The sequence below is a fragment of the Canis lupus genome, chromosome 6 (assembly GCF_048164855.1).
Source record: "Canis lupus baileyi chromosome 6, mCanLup2.hap1, whole genome shotgun sequence".
Classification (NCBI taxonomy): domain Eukaryota; kingdom Metazoa; phylum Chordata; class Mammalia; order Carnivora; family Canidae; genus Canis; species Canis lupus.
In genome coordinates this window covers 40,935,723-40,952,626 of record NC_132843.1, presented here as the reverse complement: position 1 = coordinate 40,952,626, position 16,904 = coordinate 40,935,723, and the positions used below count along the sequence as shown (strand labels likewise).

Sequence of the window (16,904 nt, the reverse complement as noted above, 5' to 3'; positions counted from 1 at the left end):
AAGATGAAATCGAAGTGATAATGCATATTATTGCCCAGCCATTCTGTTGCAGAAGCGTGCTAGCTTTTCCTGTGGTTGTTATTCCACCAATGCTCACAGAAGATGTTTTTGTCTTGCCCAGGCTAACCAAGAGCTGCAGGTCAGCTGAAGTTTAGCTGGGCTCGGCTGGGTTCAGCTCGGCTTGGCTCCAAGCCATGGGCTGGGTTCAAGTTCCCTCTGTCTTCTCACTTTAGAAAATAGGTCAAATAGGCAACCAAGCGAAATCATACAAGTGCAGCCAGTGTCTGATGGCATGCAGCAATGCCTTGTATCCTTACACCTTGCTGGCCAAAGCATGTCACAGAGCCAAGCCAAAGCCTGTGACCCAGGCACATCCACTCCTTCCAGAAGATTCTCGAATGAGTGACTTGATCATGAGAAAGCCTGTATAATTCCCTTATAAGAGGGGAGCCAATACTTGGAAGCAGTAACCCAATCTCTAACAGTGACTTGAAACAAGTTTCTTCTCTATGGGCCCCATTTGCTTCATGTATAATGTATGGGTATGAAGAGTCTTCCTTTTGACCACATATCTGGGCACGGTGGCCCAGCCAAGCTGAAATAAAATTAACCATCCCAGCCTCCCCTACAGAAAGTGAGCCCCTGCTTACTCTCTATGGCTGATGAGTGCTGTAGATCCCCCCTTGGTCAAGAGCTCAGGCACCTCTGTGTCCTCAGCACTGCTCTGCGGCCCAGAGGTGCAGATTTTCCAACAGAAACACCAGATCATTTTGTGAAAAGTCTTGCCCTGACTTTGGAACCCTGGTGACAAAGCTCTACCCACATTCCTCTCCTTCCTAGTGGTGCACCCTCTGGCTCACCGCCTCCACGTTAGACCTCACCCCCATCTACCAGATTGGAATCTTTGTGTAGGGGTTCATGGGTTTGCATTTCATCAGAGCATCTCACAATCTATATGCATGCTACCTTTCTTAGTGTGCCTATGTATAAAATAAAAGCTTGAGAGAGCATAACGAATACTGTGCAGCCTTTAAACTAGAGGAAGGGGTGGAAGATTTTAATTTAAAGCAATTGCACAGGTGTGCACATGAGCACAGGCAGAGAGGTATATGCAGGGTGTGTGCACACACACGGCCATACACGCTGGGCCAAGAGGGCTCTGAGCTCCTCAGTGAATAAGAAGTCTTGGTCTTCAAACGTTAAATGAAGCAAACCCACATCAAGACAGGCTTTCCAGAGCCAGCAAACAAAGCCAGATGCACTGTTGAGTCTTTGGAACTTCCCTGGGGATTCCGGTCAGTTCCCAGCACTGCTCCCTCCTCCTCCAGCACTGGCCATGTAGACCACTTGTTTCTCTTCTCACACCTTCTCTACAGACTCTTGCAGCCTGAAGAGAAGATACCTGAGATTACTGAATGGTGTCTTGTCATGTCCCCTAATAGCTTTGAATTAACTGGTTCTTAACCCTAGACCCTCAAAGGCTCAAGAAGTGTTGGAAATTAAGATGGTTTATTGTCTTCTAAGCATGATCTAAATTACATGCAGGCTCCAGGTGCCGAGGACCAGGAGTGCCAGGGTGCTCCAGGGAGGGATGGGAGAGATGACACACACCTGATGTGGGGAGGGGCAGTGATCATGATGAACTGTCCCCAACATCCAGAAGCTAATTTGCCTATGCTTATTTCCTGTATTTCACTTACAAACACCCCCCCAGGTGGTAACTTCCTGTGATACTGTTTTTCATCTGTTTTTGCTTCACTGACCACTACCCCATAAAAGTTTAAATATGGGTGGGAGTATCTTACAAATAGCTTGACCCCGTACTCACCATAATCTGTCAGGCCTTGCGCGTAACCCCAGTGACAGTCCACCTGGCAAAGCTCGGATGTTCATGCACAGAGTGACAGCGTGGAACTGCTGAGAAGCGAGAGTGTACACCGAGTGGGCGGGGTGGAGGGGACATCCTTCCCATCCAGGACAGCACCCACTGCCTTCTGCAGGACCGCAGTCTGAGGAGTGCTCTGCAAAGTCAGAAATCACTTGTGGGAAACGTCCTTTGAGACTCCACTGAGCTCTTGCGGGAGGTCCTAATGTGCTAAAGTGCACCACGCTCTTCAAGTTGTGGACAGGGAACCAGCCTTCACTGGAGAGGAAATAGAGGTGGGCCTTGGGAGGCTCTCGTTCTTCTATTTCTGTAAACGTGCTGCAGTGGGACTTCCCATCCCGACTTCCTCAACCTTCAGACCAGCCGCTGCCTCTCTGAGCTGGAGGATAAATATCTGAGTGACAGTCCCTGACCTGGTCCTCATGCTGCTGGGGCTCGTGCTGTTGCTGTGCGGTGAGTAGGATGTGCCAGTGAGTGTGGGGTCCCAGCCCCAGTGCCCCCATCCCTCTGAGGTCTCCACTTGTGCCCACCGATGCCAAGATCTCTGCCTCCAACTGGCAGCTCTGAGTCAGGCAGTGGGTGGTAAAGACTGGACAGCCAGATGTTTGAAGAAAACTATCATTTTGGTTTTTATCTCATAGGAAACATTGAGTGTCTGTCTTTCCTTCTGATATGAAATCTGTCTTTGTTCTCCTGTTGTCAATAGCCGTGGGGATAATTCACACAGCAGACTGGGCTCTTTGTTCCTTGTGCTTGCCGTCAACGTCTTTCTCTATCCTCTGTCCTTGGTCCCTCATTCATACCATCACATCCTAGAATTTATCATTACCAACAACAGTTGGCTTTCAAAATCCCTGTTTTCGGCACCCTACTGCAATCCCACCCACTGGCCACATTGCATTTGCAACTTCCCTTCTGAACCTCCCAGAGTGACTTTTCCCTGCTAGTTACTGTCTTCCGCACCCCCGCCCCTCAGCTGAGATGCTGGGGCTGGCCCAACATTCCCCCGGCTACATCTCTCCATCAACACGCTTCACACTAGTGCCTAGGCAGCTGAATGTGACTTCACATGGAAGGCATCACCCCTTAACTCATGTCCCTTTATATATAGGGCACACGTCTGTGGTGGCACTGGCAGGGCCAGTGACACTCCTACACCTTCCTAGTCAGTGCTTCACACTCAAACCACTGTCTGCTACCTTCTCTGTCTCCTCAAACTCCTCCTCCTCGCTCTCAGTTTATAAGCTGGCTGCACGTCACGAGGAAGGAAAGCCATGAAAAGAGAACGTCCTCAGCTTTCCACAGCCGTGTCTGCAAACCCCCGCCCCTGCTGTGTGTCCCTCATCAGGACCACACTTCCCATCCTCCGGTGTAGGACGGGACTCCTCCCTTGTGCATGGGTCCTTGATGCTCTCACTTTCTTACAGCCATCACTGTGCCGTCACTACATTTCTTCATTCTGGGTTAGTCCTGTAAATATACAAACATGCCACCATGTCTTTTCTCCTAAAACGACGGAAATGTGCCCTGACAGTGGCCTGCTCCCTTTCACAAAATTTCCAGGGAGCTGCTGGGAGTGCTTCAGCTCCTCCCATCCTTCCTGTCTCAAACTCATTTTTAACTTACATGACAGTAAAATTCACTTCTTTGATGCACCATCTATGATTTTTCAGAAGGATCTGCAGTCATGTGAGCACCAGGACCATCAAGATGCAGAGCATTTCCATTGCCTCAAACCCTCCCTCCTGGCCTCCATCCCTTTGGCAACAAACCCTCCAGGTTCCTAAGCCCCGGTGACCACTGGCCGGTTCTCGGTGCTGACAGGTCCCCCTCACCCTTCTTTGAGCCACGGTTGCCCACCTTCTGTCCCCTCCATGGCTCCCGCTGAGACCACCAACCCTCTCCATGTCACCCTGACCCAGGCTCTGTTTTCAGCTTCCTTTCCCTCGGCCTCTCAGGGGTGTTCCTTCGCTCTGTCTTCTGGAAGCACTTCTTACCTCAGCTTCTGGAACACCACAGGCTGCTGGTTTTCTTTCTAACTCAATTTTTGTTGCTTCCTGGCCATCAGGGTTGGACTTGCCCTAAGGCTGGTGCCCAGACCTCATGCTCCACTGGCACTCACTTCCCAGCCCAGTTCAGACACTTCAGCTCCACTTTGTTCTTAAACTCAAGCTCCTTTCCCAGCTCTGGTCTCTCCTCTGAGCACTTTTCATGCATCAATGGCCACTCAGCTGTCCCATCGACACCTTGCACTCCACACGGCCAAACACATGTCCTGATCTCCTGTATGTTCCCCTCACTTAACCTGTTTCCTACGGTGACCTCCACTCTTCCAGAGGCTGCTGCCAAAAATCTAAGACCTATACTCCTTCTTCTCTTTCTTCTACACTTGACCTCCAAACTGTAAGTAATTCTTACTGATTCTGCTTTCAAATTTATACTGGAATCTTCCCCTTCACGGGCAGCCCTGCTTAGCCTGAGCTGGTGTCCTCCGTCTTCCTGACTAAATCGCTACAAGTGTCCTCTCTGCTGCTCCTGCATGACCGTGGTCTGCCCTTCTCCCAGGGTAAGAGTGATTTTACAAGCGTAAGGAATCAGAACTGCCCACAGCTCCCCATCATACCTGGAATGAAATCCAGACCTGGGGCCAAATCCAGGAAGCCCTCCATGACTGGCTCTGACCACCTCCCACCACACCAGTGCCCACTGCTGCCTCTGTATCCACTCTAGGGGCACCGCCTCTCCTTCCTCCCCCCATGAGTTCATTTCTTCTCAGGTCCTTTGCATTTGCTCATTCGGTGCCAGGGGTGCTTGTTTCCAAACACTCAGAAGGCAGCTCTCTACTTTCATTCTGTTTTCTACTCAGTTAGCATCTCTCCTAAGAGTCAAGACCATCCTGAGACACTCCAACCTATCTTGCGGCTTCAGCTCTCCTATAGCACTGATTGCTCTCTGAAATCAGGTTATATATTGATTTGGCTCTCTCTCTAAATTCCTTGATGGCAAACACTGTTGTTCACATTCATTCTTACAAACCCAATCCCACGTGCAGTGCCTGGCACACAGTAAGCACTCGAAATTGTTTGTAGTATGGGTGGCTTAAAAAATGTGATTTTCATGCCAGCTCCACTGATTGCATTCTGCTGAGGAACAAATAAGCTAAAATAGCAGGCTAAGCATCTCAGAGTAAACATGGGCTCGAATAGGTAGCAATAATGAGTAATATTTACTGAATGTGAAATAAATGCCAAGCATGATTCTAAGCATTTTATGGATACCAATATATTTAATCTTCGCAGAAACTCTGGAAAGTAAGTCTATTATTACCTACATTTCACAGAAAAGGAAAGTAGAGCCCAGAGAGGTGAAGCGTCTTCCTGGGGTAGAACAGTTTGTAAGAAAAAGAGGCAGCGTTCAGGTCCGTGCTCTCTGGCTGCAGAGCCTGCAGCTCCCCAGAATGTTCTGTTCTTGATCCTCATGCTGCAACACTACAGTCAAGCCCTTGGGGTATGGGAGGATCTTTGGAGAAATCCAAATCCCTTCTGTGGACCTCCTCTGCCAAGACATTGGTGCATAAAGGGCACTGAGTGTGAAGCAGGACCTAGCTGTTGTCACTGTGGTCGGCCCAGGCTGGGGTTGTCAGGACATTTGAGAGGAGGGATGAGGGCCAGGGGAGTGAGAGCCATGAAACAAAGGCACCACCTCCTAATCATGGATGGGAGCAATGACTGGGAATGATTTCCCAACCACGAAGGGAACTGTGTGGTGATGGGGCACATAGGAGAGGAAGAGGTAAAAAAGGGCAGAGGGAGAAGAACAGGGGGCAAGAGCCAAGGAGAGATGGGAGGGGAAGGGGGGAAGAGGGAGTGGGGGAGGACATGCGGAGAGCAGCATGGGGCTGCCCATGGGCCATCCACACTGGCACTGATGTCTCCTGAATTCTCTCCTAGCTCAACCCCGAGAACCAACCAGTGAAGGTACGTAGCACTTCCCTTTCCTCTTCATGGTCTGCAGGCATCTTGTCACTGGGCCGGTCCATGCAGGGGGCCCGTGGATGCTGTGTGACATTTGGTGACAGCCGCTGAGGTCTACTATGACAGCGGCTCCCCCGGGGACCAGCTGCCTGTGTTCAGACCAGTTTGTGCACCTGACACATGGCTGCTCAGCTAGGAGAGCAGGCCTTGCTCTGACCTTCTCAAAACCACAGTCCTTTCTGTGGGAAGTGTGAGCTCAGGAAGGGAGATGCGCTTCCACAGGAAGTCAGAGAGTGTGGAAGATAGATATTAGAAGAATCTCTGCCTTCCCAGCCTGGGGGGCTCCAAGGCCCCTTGTCTCCCCATAGAGGGCTCCCCAAGGAGTGACGGTGGAAACACTGCCATCTGACATCCGTGGAGGACATGACGGTCGGCCCCTGGGTCATGTGAAAGTGCAGTAGCTCTCTGCCTCCTTTGCATTCCCGGCCCTGCTCTGTCGCCACAACTGCTGCCCTGTGCGGCTTCCTTCTGAGGCCCTGGTTGGTGCAAACCTGCCATTGCTCGGATTCTGATTCACCTTTACCAGACGAAGAGAGGAGGAAGATTTCCCCCAGAAGGAATCTTCCACTGAAGTGGGTTTCAACCCAGGATACATCAGAACTGCTCTCTTATACTTAGGGCACTAACCCCAGGGCTCAAAGAGACTTCCTGTCACCTCAAGAACACAGGTCACACGTACAGCCAGGGGACAAAGCTCTGGAGGGCCAGTGGCCAGAGATATTTAGGGCCAAACCAGCCTTCTGGGTGCTCTCCTAAGGTTTGTCCAAGCTGAACTCAGGCCGAGGGTTAGTGCCAACATGCCTCATGCCTGACCCTTTCACCCTACAAATGCATGTGCCCAATCTGAGCCTAAGCAGAAATCCAAAACCACATCCAGAAGAAACAAAGCTTCCACCCCCCGGCATTTGCCAGGTACTCCGGGGAATACCTGAGAATGATCTGAAACAAGTTCCGAGCTGCAAGACTGAGCTCCCGCCCTTGCAAACTGCCTGTCCGGTGTCTGCTCTACACCACCCGCCCCATTCAGAAGGGTGGGGTCAGGTGCCTAGATGTCTGCTTTATTCCCTTCTTTGTCCAAGAGCTGTGCTGTCCGCAGTGCTCTGGGGACTGCATTTTTCCAAGGAGAGAAAACAGCCCCCAGTGCACAGGAATCCCAGGTCCCAGAGCAAACATCCTGGTACCAGTGTTGGAATTGAGTTTTAAAAGTGCTTGGGTAAAGCATTCGAGGAGCCAGGCTGGAGGATGATAGGTGTTGGTGCAGCAATCACCTCTCTGCGATTGAGAACACTTGGCATTTTCATCTGGTGAGGAGGGAAACTTCCTAAACTTTCCTAAAGAGCAGAGGCTCTGAGTTGGATAGACACATGCCTCAAGAGCCAGTGTACTCAGGGATTTGGTGTTTCCTGGGTGCTGCAGCTGGGCCGATGGAGACGAAGGGAAGCGGGACCCAGCTTTGCCCGTCTGTAGCCCACCCCGAGAAGAGCCCTTACAGCCAACAAGGGAGACATTCCTGAGGGTTAAGGTATGGATTGAAATTGTCCCTCACAACTGTGGCTTCTACAGAGGTTTGCATGAAATCCCAGAGCCAGGGAGCTGGGTGTGGGCACGTGGCACTTTCAGGCAAGTGTGAGCCTGTTCCTTCCATGGGGAGCAGCACTAACAGGGGTGGGAGACAATCCATAAAGAAAGCACTGAATTCCTCTAACTTCCCCTGATTGGCAGACCCTCTGGTGTCACATTCTGTCCATGAAAGACAGTGTGGCTCTGGGATGCCCGGCGGGGTGGGCAGAAGATAACCAACTAGTTTACAACAAGAATGAATGAGACACACTCACTTTTTCTGAAACCTCAGGCTTTACCATCTCTGATAACGGTCATCAGCACCCTGTCCTGTCTCCAAAACAGGGGGTTTTAACTCACAGAGTGGGAATCAAGCTGAAGATGGAGGTTGCCTTGTGGAGAGAGGAGGTGCTGCCCAGGGGCAGGTGGTGCTGAGCTGGGGGGTGGTCTCTGCACTCAATATGCAGGTTGTTTGGGCCTTGTTTCAAATGTTGAGAACACAACGTGCCTCTTACAGGAACTCTGAAACCCATTTCCCTGGCATGTCTTTTGTCCTCCTCTCTAGCACTGCATCTGACAGCCAGGCCCTCCTGGCCCTTGGAGGGGAGATCAATGACCCTGACCTGTGAGACTGAGGCCACTTCTCAGCAGCTGGATGACCAGCTCCAGTTCTGCTTCTTCAGAGATGACCAGGCCCTGGATCTGGGCTGTGGCAGTGACCCGGTGCTCCAGGTTCCCACTGTGTGGAGGAAAGACTCGGGATCCTACTGGTGTGAAGCAAAGACCTCGGCACAGAAAGTCACTCGGAGCCCAAGGATCCAGATACAGGTGCAAGGTGAGCGTGGGGGGCCCTGCACTGGGGGCTGACTCAGGTAGGGCACGGGTTTGCTCTTCCCTGCAGAAGGAGGAGCTGTCGGAAGCTTGCCTGTGCCTGAGCTTCTCTCCTTATCAGAGTCCTTGAGGGGTCTTCCCTTATTCTTGCTAATCCTGCTCAAGTGCACAGAGGAGTCTTAGGAACCCCTCACTGTGTCCTCCGGTGCTGGAGAGTGGGGGTGAATCACTACATAATCATGGCCCGTGATGTCCAGAAGTGCCCTCGGCACTCTCCACGGCTAGGAGGAAACGCGTGGTGGTGGTGGGAGTCAAGGGAGCTGCAGAAACCAGACCTGGATGGTAAGGGCTGGCTTTGTGCAGGAAGCTCCCGGAGGAGAGGCTGGGGCTGGGTTTTGAAAGAGAGGAAGAGAAGGGAGTGTTTTGTGACTCTGAACCATGTCACTCCACATCAGGGTGGACACTCTAACGTCCTCCCCCATTCTCAGACAAGGATGCGTCCATGGTGCCGGGAAGCGGATGTGGAATTCCTCCAGAAGGTTGGCTTTCCTACCCTTGCTCAAAACTCAGCACTGGTGAGGCTGGACCAGAACCAACAACTGCTGGGCAGCAGGCCCCGCTCTAGGCCCCAAATGCATTATGTAATGGAACCGCCCCAGCTGTAGGAGATAACTATCATGACCTCTCACATTGTTTAGACTGGGAACTGAGTCTCAGAGAACAGAGAAGAGAAGCCATTGGAGCACACACAGTAAGATGTACAACCAGCATTCCAGGCCAGAAAGCTTGATCTGCAATCTGGACTATGGCCACTGTATTGCTGTGCCTTGTAGAGTGAGGGTTTGAGAAGCCAGGGTCCTGGAGGGAGGGGGTGCTGTACCCATTGGCCTTCCTCACCCTACCACCATCCACCTGACCAAGGCTGACCCAAATCAGCAAAAACACCCTTCAGAATACCACCACCTGCCACCATTAAACTGTACAAATTATTGGCTTTACCTAAGACCTTTGCTTTCAGGACGGTCACCCCACCTGTGTCACCTTGTGTTTGTGTAGGAGTCCCGGTCTGGAATGTGAGCTTGGAGACACAGCCTCCAGAGGGACAAGTGCAGAAGGGAAAGAAGCTGGTTCTCATCTGTTTGGCCACCCAGGGCACGGGACACATCACCTTCTCCTGGTACAAAGGGGCCCTGGGTTTGAACCTGGAAACAAAGACCCAGCGCTCACTATCCGCGAATTTCGAGATCCCAAGGGTAACGGAGAGTGATTCGGAGAAATACTACTGCACGGCCGACAACGGCTACGGCCCCAGTGTTAGCGAGCTCGTGAGCATCACCGTTAGAAGTAAGTTTGCGACCTTCTGTCTCGCTAGCATCCCCACTAGCTGGGCTCCACGTTCCCCTGGGTTACCCCGGGGAAGTTCAAGGGGGTTGAGCTTGTGTGGGCAGGGATTATGGGTCTGTCACGACATGGGAACCCTCTCTGATGGCCCGCCATCTCCCTCAGGTCCAGTGTCCCGCCCCATCCTCACCCTCAAGGTGCCTGGGGCCCAGGTCTTCCCTGGGGACATGGTAGAGCTTCACTGTGAGGCCCACGGGGGCTCTCCCCCGATCCTGTACCAGTTTTATCATGAGAATGTCACCCTGGGAAGCAGCTCAGCCCCCTCTGGAGGAGCGTCCTTCAACCTCTCTCTGACCATGGAGCATTCTGGAAACTACTCCTGTGAAGCTGACAATGGCCTGGGGGCCCAGCACAGCGAGGTGGTGACACTCAACATCACAGGTACAGCTCAGGCTGTTGAACTGTCTTGGTCAATCAATGCCTCTTTCCAGCATCCTGACCCCACAGAATTTCTGGCACTGTGCTACCAACGATGGAGTGTCTGTGGGTGGTGCTGTCCTGGGAGGTATGTCTGAGGGGCACAGAGCATGTGAAGGCTGGTGCCTCTCTCCTGCCATCAGTGTGATGAGCTGCAAGTCACATCATTCAGGCCTGCCACCCCTGCCCCCCTCACTCTGGAGGAGCAGACCTTGGCCTCAGCCCAGCCTCGAGACATCTGCTCTCCCAAGGCCAGCACCTTGCACGGGGGCTCATGTGTAGACCTCTCCCCTCAGTGCCCGTGGAGGACAGAGAGGAACTGCTCACCTCAGGAATCTTGGAGGGGCTGCTTGGCGTCCTCGGTCCCACCATTATGGCCCTATTCTGCTGTTGGCTCAAGAAAAAAATAGGTTAGTATTTATTTCGGGTATTTTGTTACTGTGACCTTTGTTTTCATGGAAATAGGCACGACTGGGGATGTGTCCATGGTGAGGGACAGGAAATGTCCTGCCAGCAACCCAAACCGCGATCTGCTTCCGGCCCCTAGCAGTGTCTGGTCAAGTCCTGCCCTCTCCCTGCGCCCCGTGATCAGTTGGGGTTCAGCTGATGTCTGGTGCTTCTGGATCTAATCTTCACTCAAAGCTGTGACTCTCTTTAAGATAATTAGTCAGCCACTGGAAGAGAAGCACAGCAATTCCTGCTCTGCTGACCACCCCCCAGTTATAGTCACTGGCTCAGTTCTCAACCCCCCAGAGCATCATGATGTAATTTTCCCCCTTCTGGAATGCTCGTCCATGTATCCTTACATCCTGCTGGCTGCGGGGTCTCTCCTGCTTTTCATCTTAAATGTCTTTTTCCCTGAGAGGCTTCACCCGGCCACACAGCCTACAATGCTCTCATCCTACTCCTCATCAGAGCACCAAGTTATTTAGCTTCACCTGGCTATTACTAATTACAGTTGGTAATTACATATTTATTGGTGTATTTAATGTTGGACTCTTGTTCTCCACTGAGCAAGATGAAGACGGTGTGAGATTCTCATTTAAATTCCAAGCTTGTCTGGCACCTGGGGGCACCTCACCCCATCTGTAACATGGCCGTGGCAGTGTCTGCTTCTGAGGACCCCTGTTGTGACAAGAGTAGGTAGTGTGTTATTAAAGCCAAAAGCAAAAAGTGCAATAGGTGTTCGGCTTCAGAGACTTGGGCTCAGGTCCTCGCTCTGGTATGAGCTGTCTGGGAAGCTCGACTAACCATCCTGTACTGAGTCTCCTTGCCTGCAAAGTGAGGGATCTGCGTAAATGATCGCCAGCACGCTCTCTGGTACATGAGAGCACCCTGGCCCAAAGAGCAGTCCCCACACGAGGCCCATCTGCAAACAATGACATTCACATTCCCCCTTTTGACATGTTTGCTCATCTGCTTGACTTGTAGGAAGACGTCCGGCCAGGGACCTGCCCAGGTGAGGCTCTGCTCCCTCTGTGTGCACCGATAATGCAGAAAAACCTATCTTAACAGCTTTGTGTTGTCCCCTCTCATGTGTTTGTTGCATATTTTATTATCCCACCTTCCACTCCACAGTTCTCTCACTGGCAACTGAGTGTCCATTTGTCATTCCTCTTCGTTTGTGCATTAATTAATTTAAATCCTTCTCTGTCATTCTTCCTAATTTACCTCCTTCATTGAACTACTTTGACCATTTCACACATTCACCAATGAATTGATTCATTCAATCAATTGACCAATATCTGAGGGCCTAGGAGTCATTCTGATGAGGCAGGAGAACAGGATCCCGAGATCCTGGAAGCGTCTCAGAGGCATGAAGATATGTGTGTTTTTCTATCACTCAGGCCAGAGAGTGATAACCATCCTGAAAACTCGCTGGTGAAGCTGTTTAGTTTAGAGAAGGAAAAGATTTTTAAAACACTTGCACCTGGGAATATCAATGATTAGTTGACATATTTTTATGCTGTGTCGTTGTTTATGCTGACAAAAATCAGATTATTTTCCCAAATTGGAGTAGTCTTCCAGGAGTACACGTACCCCCACGTTCACCTTCTTCTTTCCTTTCCACAAGCTGCCTGTCCTGCCTAGCAGCCTGTTCTCCATCGGGAGGAGTTAATATTCATCATTCAATGTTCACTGAGCCCCTGTGATGGGAGGGGCACTATTCCAGGTGTGGGCAATGCCACACTGAGCCCATCAGGTAAAGACCTGCGCTCATGGGCTCTACACTCCAGAAGACTGCCGTGCCCTGCTCGGCCCAGGTACAGGGCTTGTACCACGCAGCTGAGCTGACTGCCGATTTTTCCCCAAAAGTCCTTATTCTGCTCAGGACCCTTGCTAACAGGCTTCTCTGCTTCGATGTCTTGCTCACAACCCTGGATGGTGATGTCTGGGGTGTCTGGGATGCTGTCCCACCTAGTTAGCGTGTGTTTCCCTGTCTGCAGGAGCCCTCCCCGCCCTGTGCCACAAGCTTCCAACTACGTCAACTCAGCTGCCCCACTGCAAGGACAGTCTGTATATGAAAATGGTGAGGTTTCCCAAATGGCCTGGCCCAAGTAGCTACAGTGAGCTGAGGAAGGGACAGGGGGGTGAAGTCTGCTGGCCCACTCCGTGCCTGCTGTGTCCCAGTCACCTCGGTGAACAGACAGCACATCTGTCCTCGTGGTGACAGGTGGTTGGCACGGAGTGACATAAGTGGCAGGAAGAAAGGACTGTGTCACACCTCCTTTCTTTTTCAGTGAATGTCGTAAGCGGGGACGAGATTTACTCTTTGGTGTACCATACGCAGCAGGAGCGGCAAGCAGCAGGTGAGATGTGAGGGACTAAATTTGTCTCTGACTTTTGTCTTTCCTGGAGCAAAGAGGATAAATCAGTGGCCGCGAATGACATATAGGAAGTGTCCTTGGGCGCTGCTGCTCTGCTTTGGAGCTGGCTCTGGGCTCCGCTCTGCCTTTCTGAGCACTGGCCTTGGGTCTGGGGGCCCTGAGTAGACAGCCCAGTGCAGGTGCTAGCTCAGCGCCTACTGTCAAGGTGGCAGCTGGGGTGGTGGTGTCCGCCTGTCCTCTCTGAGTGGCCCCGTGCCCGCACTCTCTGTGGCACCTACACGGCTGCCCACTTGCTGCTGTTGTTCTATCCATACCTGGTGTGTCCAGAAATGTGAAAAGAGTAAATGCCCAGGGAACCTACTCACCTGCCCACCCCTAGGCTGCCCATCATTTTCTTTACAGTGAAGAAATCATGTTTGTGATAGGCAGAAAAGCAAGACTAAAAATATTGATGAAAATCAATGTGATTGATTTAAATTACATTAAATTACGAAGGATTTAAATTAATTAGCTAATGTATAAACGAAGAGGAATAGCAAACAGACACTCCTGCAGATAGGAGAAGAAGCCTTTATTAGCATGAGGTTAGTGAAGGACTTTAAATATAAATGACATCTGACACATCTTTTATTCCCCAGCAAATCCCCTGAGGACACATACCGAGGACCAGGTGAGTTAAAATCCTTCCTGTACTTTCGTTCCTGCTCTTCTCTCTGTCTTCTAGGAACTGGTTCTCAAACTTTTAAAACTATGGCCACTTAGGAAAAACAAAAGATCTCTGTGGACCATCTCTTCCCTTATCTCCCCACACAGTGGGAAAAACATTCCATCATTACAGTAAAGCCTCACTGTACAAGGGAACTGTGGAGGTTTGCACAGGTGTTTCCTTTAGCCATGGAGACATGGATGATTTGTAGTTACACTCTAGTGCATGACTGGTCTAAAAATTCTATTCTTCGAAAATCTTTATCCTGAAATAATGTTGAACCACACACACACCGCTTTGTATTGTGAGGTTAACCACACAATCTGTGGAAAACCAAATTAATATTGAACAAAGCTAAACTGATAGTGGTTTGTGTCAACTCAGTAATTTGTAAACCTTGAAAAATTCAACACATCACTGGTAATACAAAAATACTTCCAGAAAATTGCAGGAATTTTAGCTCCATATATGTGCAAGAACAGTAGGTGCTTTGTAAGTTTGTCTAGTGTGGTAGCGTAGCCAGATGTCTCAGGACAGAATTTGTATCCTTGGTAAACTCTAGTGACATGTTAAATGTAGTTTATGAGTACAAAATCCTTAAAAAAAAAAAATAACGACCACCCGTGGAACTGCCTAAGAGTGGTCTATTAGAACGGGAGTTTGCATGTTTGGTTGAGCATATGGCTCATCAGGAGCACCTCTGCAGCCCACCAGGGGGACACAGGCCTTTTGAAAATGCTCACCTAGGGTCAGTCTTCCACTTTATGTGCTGCGTGGAGTGCACATAGGATGCATCCAGGCTGATTGGGGAAGAGAACCAGATGGAAGCATGTTCCATTTGTCTTCCCTGCTCTGGTCCTATCCATGTGCCTTTGCTTTTAGGATGCCTCAGCCATTTACTTTAGGCTGAAGAATACAAGCGATACAAGTGTTACAGATGTAGACTATGAAGATGCTATGTAAAGTTCTGGAAGATTCTGCTCTTTGGAAACCTTGCATGACTCCAAGCCTCAGAATCAATGTGTTCTTCAGAGACCCTGGGGTAGTCAGCTTTCTGGTACTTCTCACCCAGGTGCTTTGCTCCCAGAGACTATTCTTGAATCTACTGTGAAGTGGAAGTGGTTCTAGCCCTTGAAGAAACCACCCAAAAGAACCAACATGAACATGGCAGTGGGAAGGACCTTGTTACCATAACCCGATTCCAACTGGTTCTTTAAGCACACGTCAAATTGTGTTCTAACTTCTTTTTATCAGAGGAAACAGAGTGGGTGAAAGAACTTGGGACCTCTGGGTGGAGGGACAGTGAAGCTCACTCAGACTGCATGGACACAAGGTTAGTGATTCTGCAGGACAGCTGCACACAGAGGTGGCTGCTGTCCCGGCCCAGGGCAGACGAGCTCTGTACTCAACCCCAGAACAGAACTCCTGCCCTGACTTACAGGACTCATCCTGTTTCTGCATAAAGTATGTGACTCAGTGCATTAGAACTCAAACAAAGTTTCGTAAATAGTTACTGTGGCTACATTCAATTTTAGTGACATATTTGTATGTACAGGTCAATCTAGATGCCCCCAAATTTATAATGAAACACAATCTTTCTACGTTTTACCACATCCAAAATTCTGTATTTGTTGCACCTCTAAAAGTTTTATGAATATAATTTTTCTTCTCTTACTTAACAAATTTTTTAAAATGTGATAATACAATTTGGAGTCTATATTTTAGTTTTAAAAGAATTATACACCAACTCTTACAAATTAAAACAATTTAGAAGTCTATGATGTAAAAAGTTAGAACCTTTCCTACATCTAATACCGCAAGTGGTATCCATTGTTTAAAAACTCAGTGTTGCTAACTAAATATTATCCTAACATATTTTAACCTTTTCAATCACTGATGGATGTTAGGTGATTTCCAAAAATTTTATATTATAAAAATAATACTAAAATAAATGTCATTGAACAAACATTTTTCTGTGTTCCTGCAAATCCATCTGAAGGATAAATTTGTAAATCAGGGATTAGGACATTTTAGGTTGTGAACATTTGACATTCTTGTTAAATACACTTAAACTGCTCTGTAGTAGCCTCTATTAGTGAATACATCAACCAGCAATACATGAGAGAATCAATCTGTGAGAGCAAAGTATCATTGTTATTGCAATTGAATTGTTTTATTTTATTATAAGATTTTATTTATTTGAGAGAGAGAGAGAGAGCGAGAGCGAGAGAGCGAGAGAGCGAGAGAGAGAGAGAGAGAGAGAGAGTTCCAGCAGGGGGAGGGGCAGAGGGAAAGGGAGAAGTAAACTCCCCACTGAGCAGGAGCCCGACAGAGGGCTCTATCCCAGGACTCTGAGATCAGGACCTGAGCCGAAGGCAGGTGCTTAACTGAAGGAGCCACTCAAGTGCCCCTCAATTAAAAAATTTAAAACAACTAATACAGTTGAACATTTTCCCCCATAAATTGGCTGTTAATCTGTAGTTCTTCCTAAAATTTCCTGTGCTGACCCTTGCACATTGTCTGTGTTCATTTGCCTTCTTCTTATAGCTTTTGTAGGAACTATTTATAATTTATATCTAATGAGGTGCACACATTTGAGGTGCTTGGCTCCATCAGTCTGACAGACACATGCACCCAGGTAACCCAAACTCTTGTCATGATGTAAAATTCCTCCATCATTCCAGAAACATCCCTCACATTCCCTCCCATGTGATAATGTTATAAAAATGTTCTTATATTTTCTTAGAATGCTTTCATAATTTTGATATACATCCACAGGATCATATGTATGTTTGGTGTGAGGTAAGAATCTGATTTTTCCTGTTTTGGCATTTTATATTATATTTATATTATGACTTTACTTTTTGGAATTAAACAAATTATGTGAGATAGAGATAAGTATTTTTTCAAAAAATATAAAGAATCTACTGTTTTTTATTAAGTCGTCTGTTCTTTTTTCTTTTATTTCCATGCTACTTTATCTCATCAGATAATACACATCTGACATGAACTTCCTGTTTAGTACTTCTGCTTAACACTAACACCCTTTGAACTTCTTTCAAGGATGACTTTGCCCATTGCAGGATTGGCTCCAACTGTGTGGTCCCCAGTGTTCTTCATGCACACGCCCCATCAAGTCGTACCAGCTCAGGACCTCTGCACCCACTCTTGCCTGTGCCATGATTGTCTTTCTCTGGCACCCTCGCTGGCTCTCATCTCCTCAGCTGCATTTCTCACTTGCA

At 49.0% G+C, this 16,904-nt stretch overlaps 1 protein-coding gene across 3 annotated transcripts; it reads left to right on the top strand.

The window, feature by feature from the left end:
• Positions 1 to 1,757: 1,757 nt before the first annotated feature.
• On the top strand, positions 1,758 to 15,630 carry LOC140635429 (Fc receptor-like protein 1). 3 transcript variants are annotated; one of them, XM_072830099.1, is made up of 12 exons: positions 1,758 to 2,338; positions 5,836 to 5,862; positions 8,045 to 8,314; positions 8,799 to 8,849; positions 9,367 to 9,654; positions 9,817 to 10,092; positions 10,425 to 10,538; positions 11,560 to 11,587; positions 12,576 to 12,658; positions 12,870 to 12,938; positions 13,595 to 13,626; positions 14,545 to 15,630. In XM_072830099.1, the coding sequence occupies exons 1-12, from the start codon at positions 2,308 to 2,310 to the stop codon at positions 14,623 to 14,625; spliced, it is 1,350 nt and encodes a 449-aa protein (XP_072686200.1). In that variant the 5' UTR covers positions 1,758 to 2,307; the 3' UTR covers positions 14,626 to 15,630. The 3 variants fall into 3 exon arrangements, with proteins under 3 accessions (XP_072686200.1, XP_072686201.1, XP_072686202.1); XM_072830100.1 differs by lacking the exon at positions 8,799 to 8,849; XM_072830101.1 differs by lacking the exons at positions 1,758 to 2,338; positions 5,836 to 5,862 and adding an exon at positions 5,880 to 7,441.
• The last annotated feature ends 1,274 nt before the right edge of the window (positions 15,631 to 16,904 follow it).

Coding starts and splice junctions, on each gene's coding strand:
- LOC140635429 (XM_072830099.1), top strand. CDS start 2,308: ATGCTGCTGGGGCTCGTGCTGTTGCTGTGCG. Junction 8,315..8,798: donor GATCCAGATACAGGTGCAAG/GTGAGCGTGGGG, acceptor CCCCATTCTCAG/ACAAGGATGCGTCCATGGTG. Junction 9,655..9,816: donor CGTGAGCATCACCGTTAGAA/GTAAGTTTGCGA, acceptor CATCTCCCTCAG/GTCCAGTGTCCCGCCCCATC.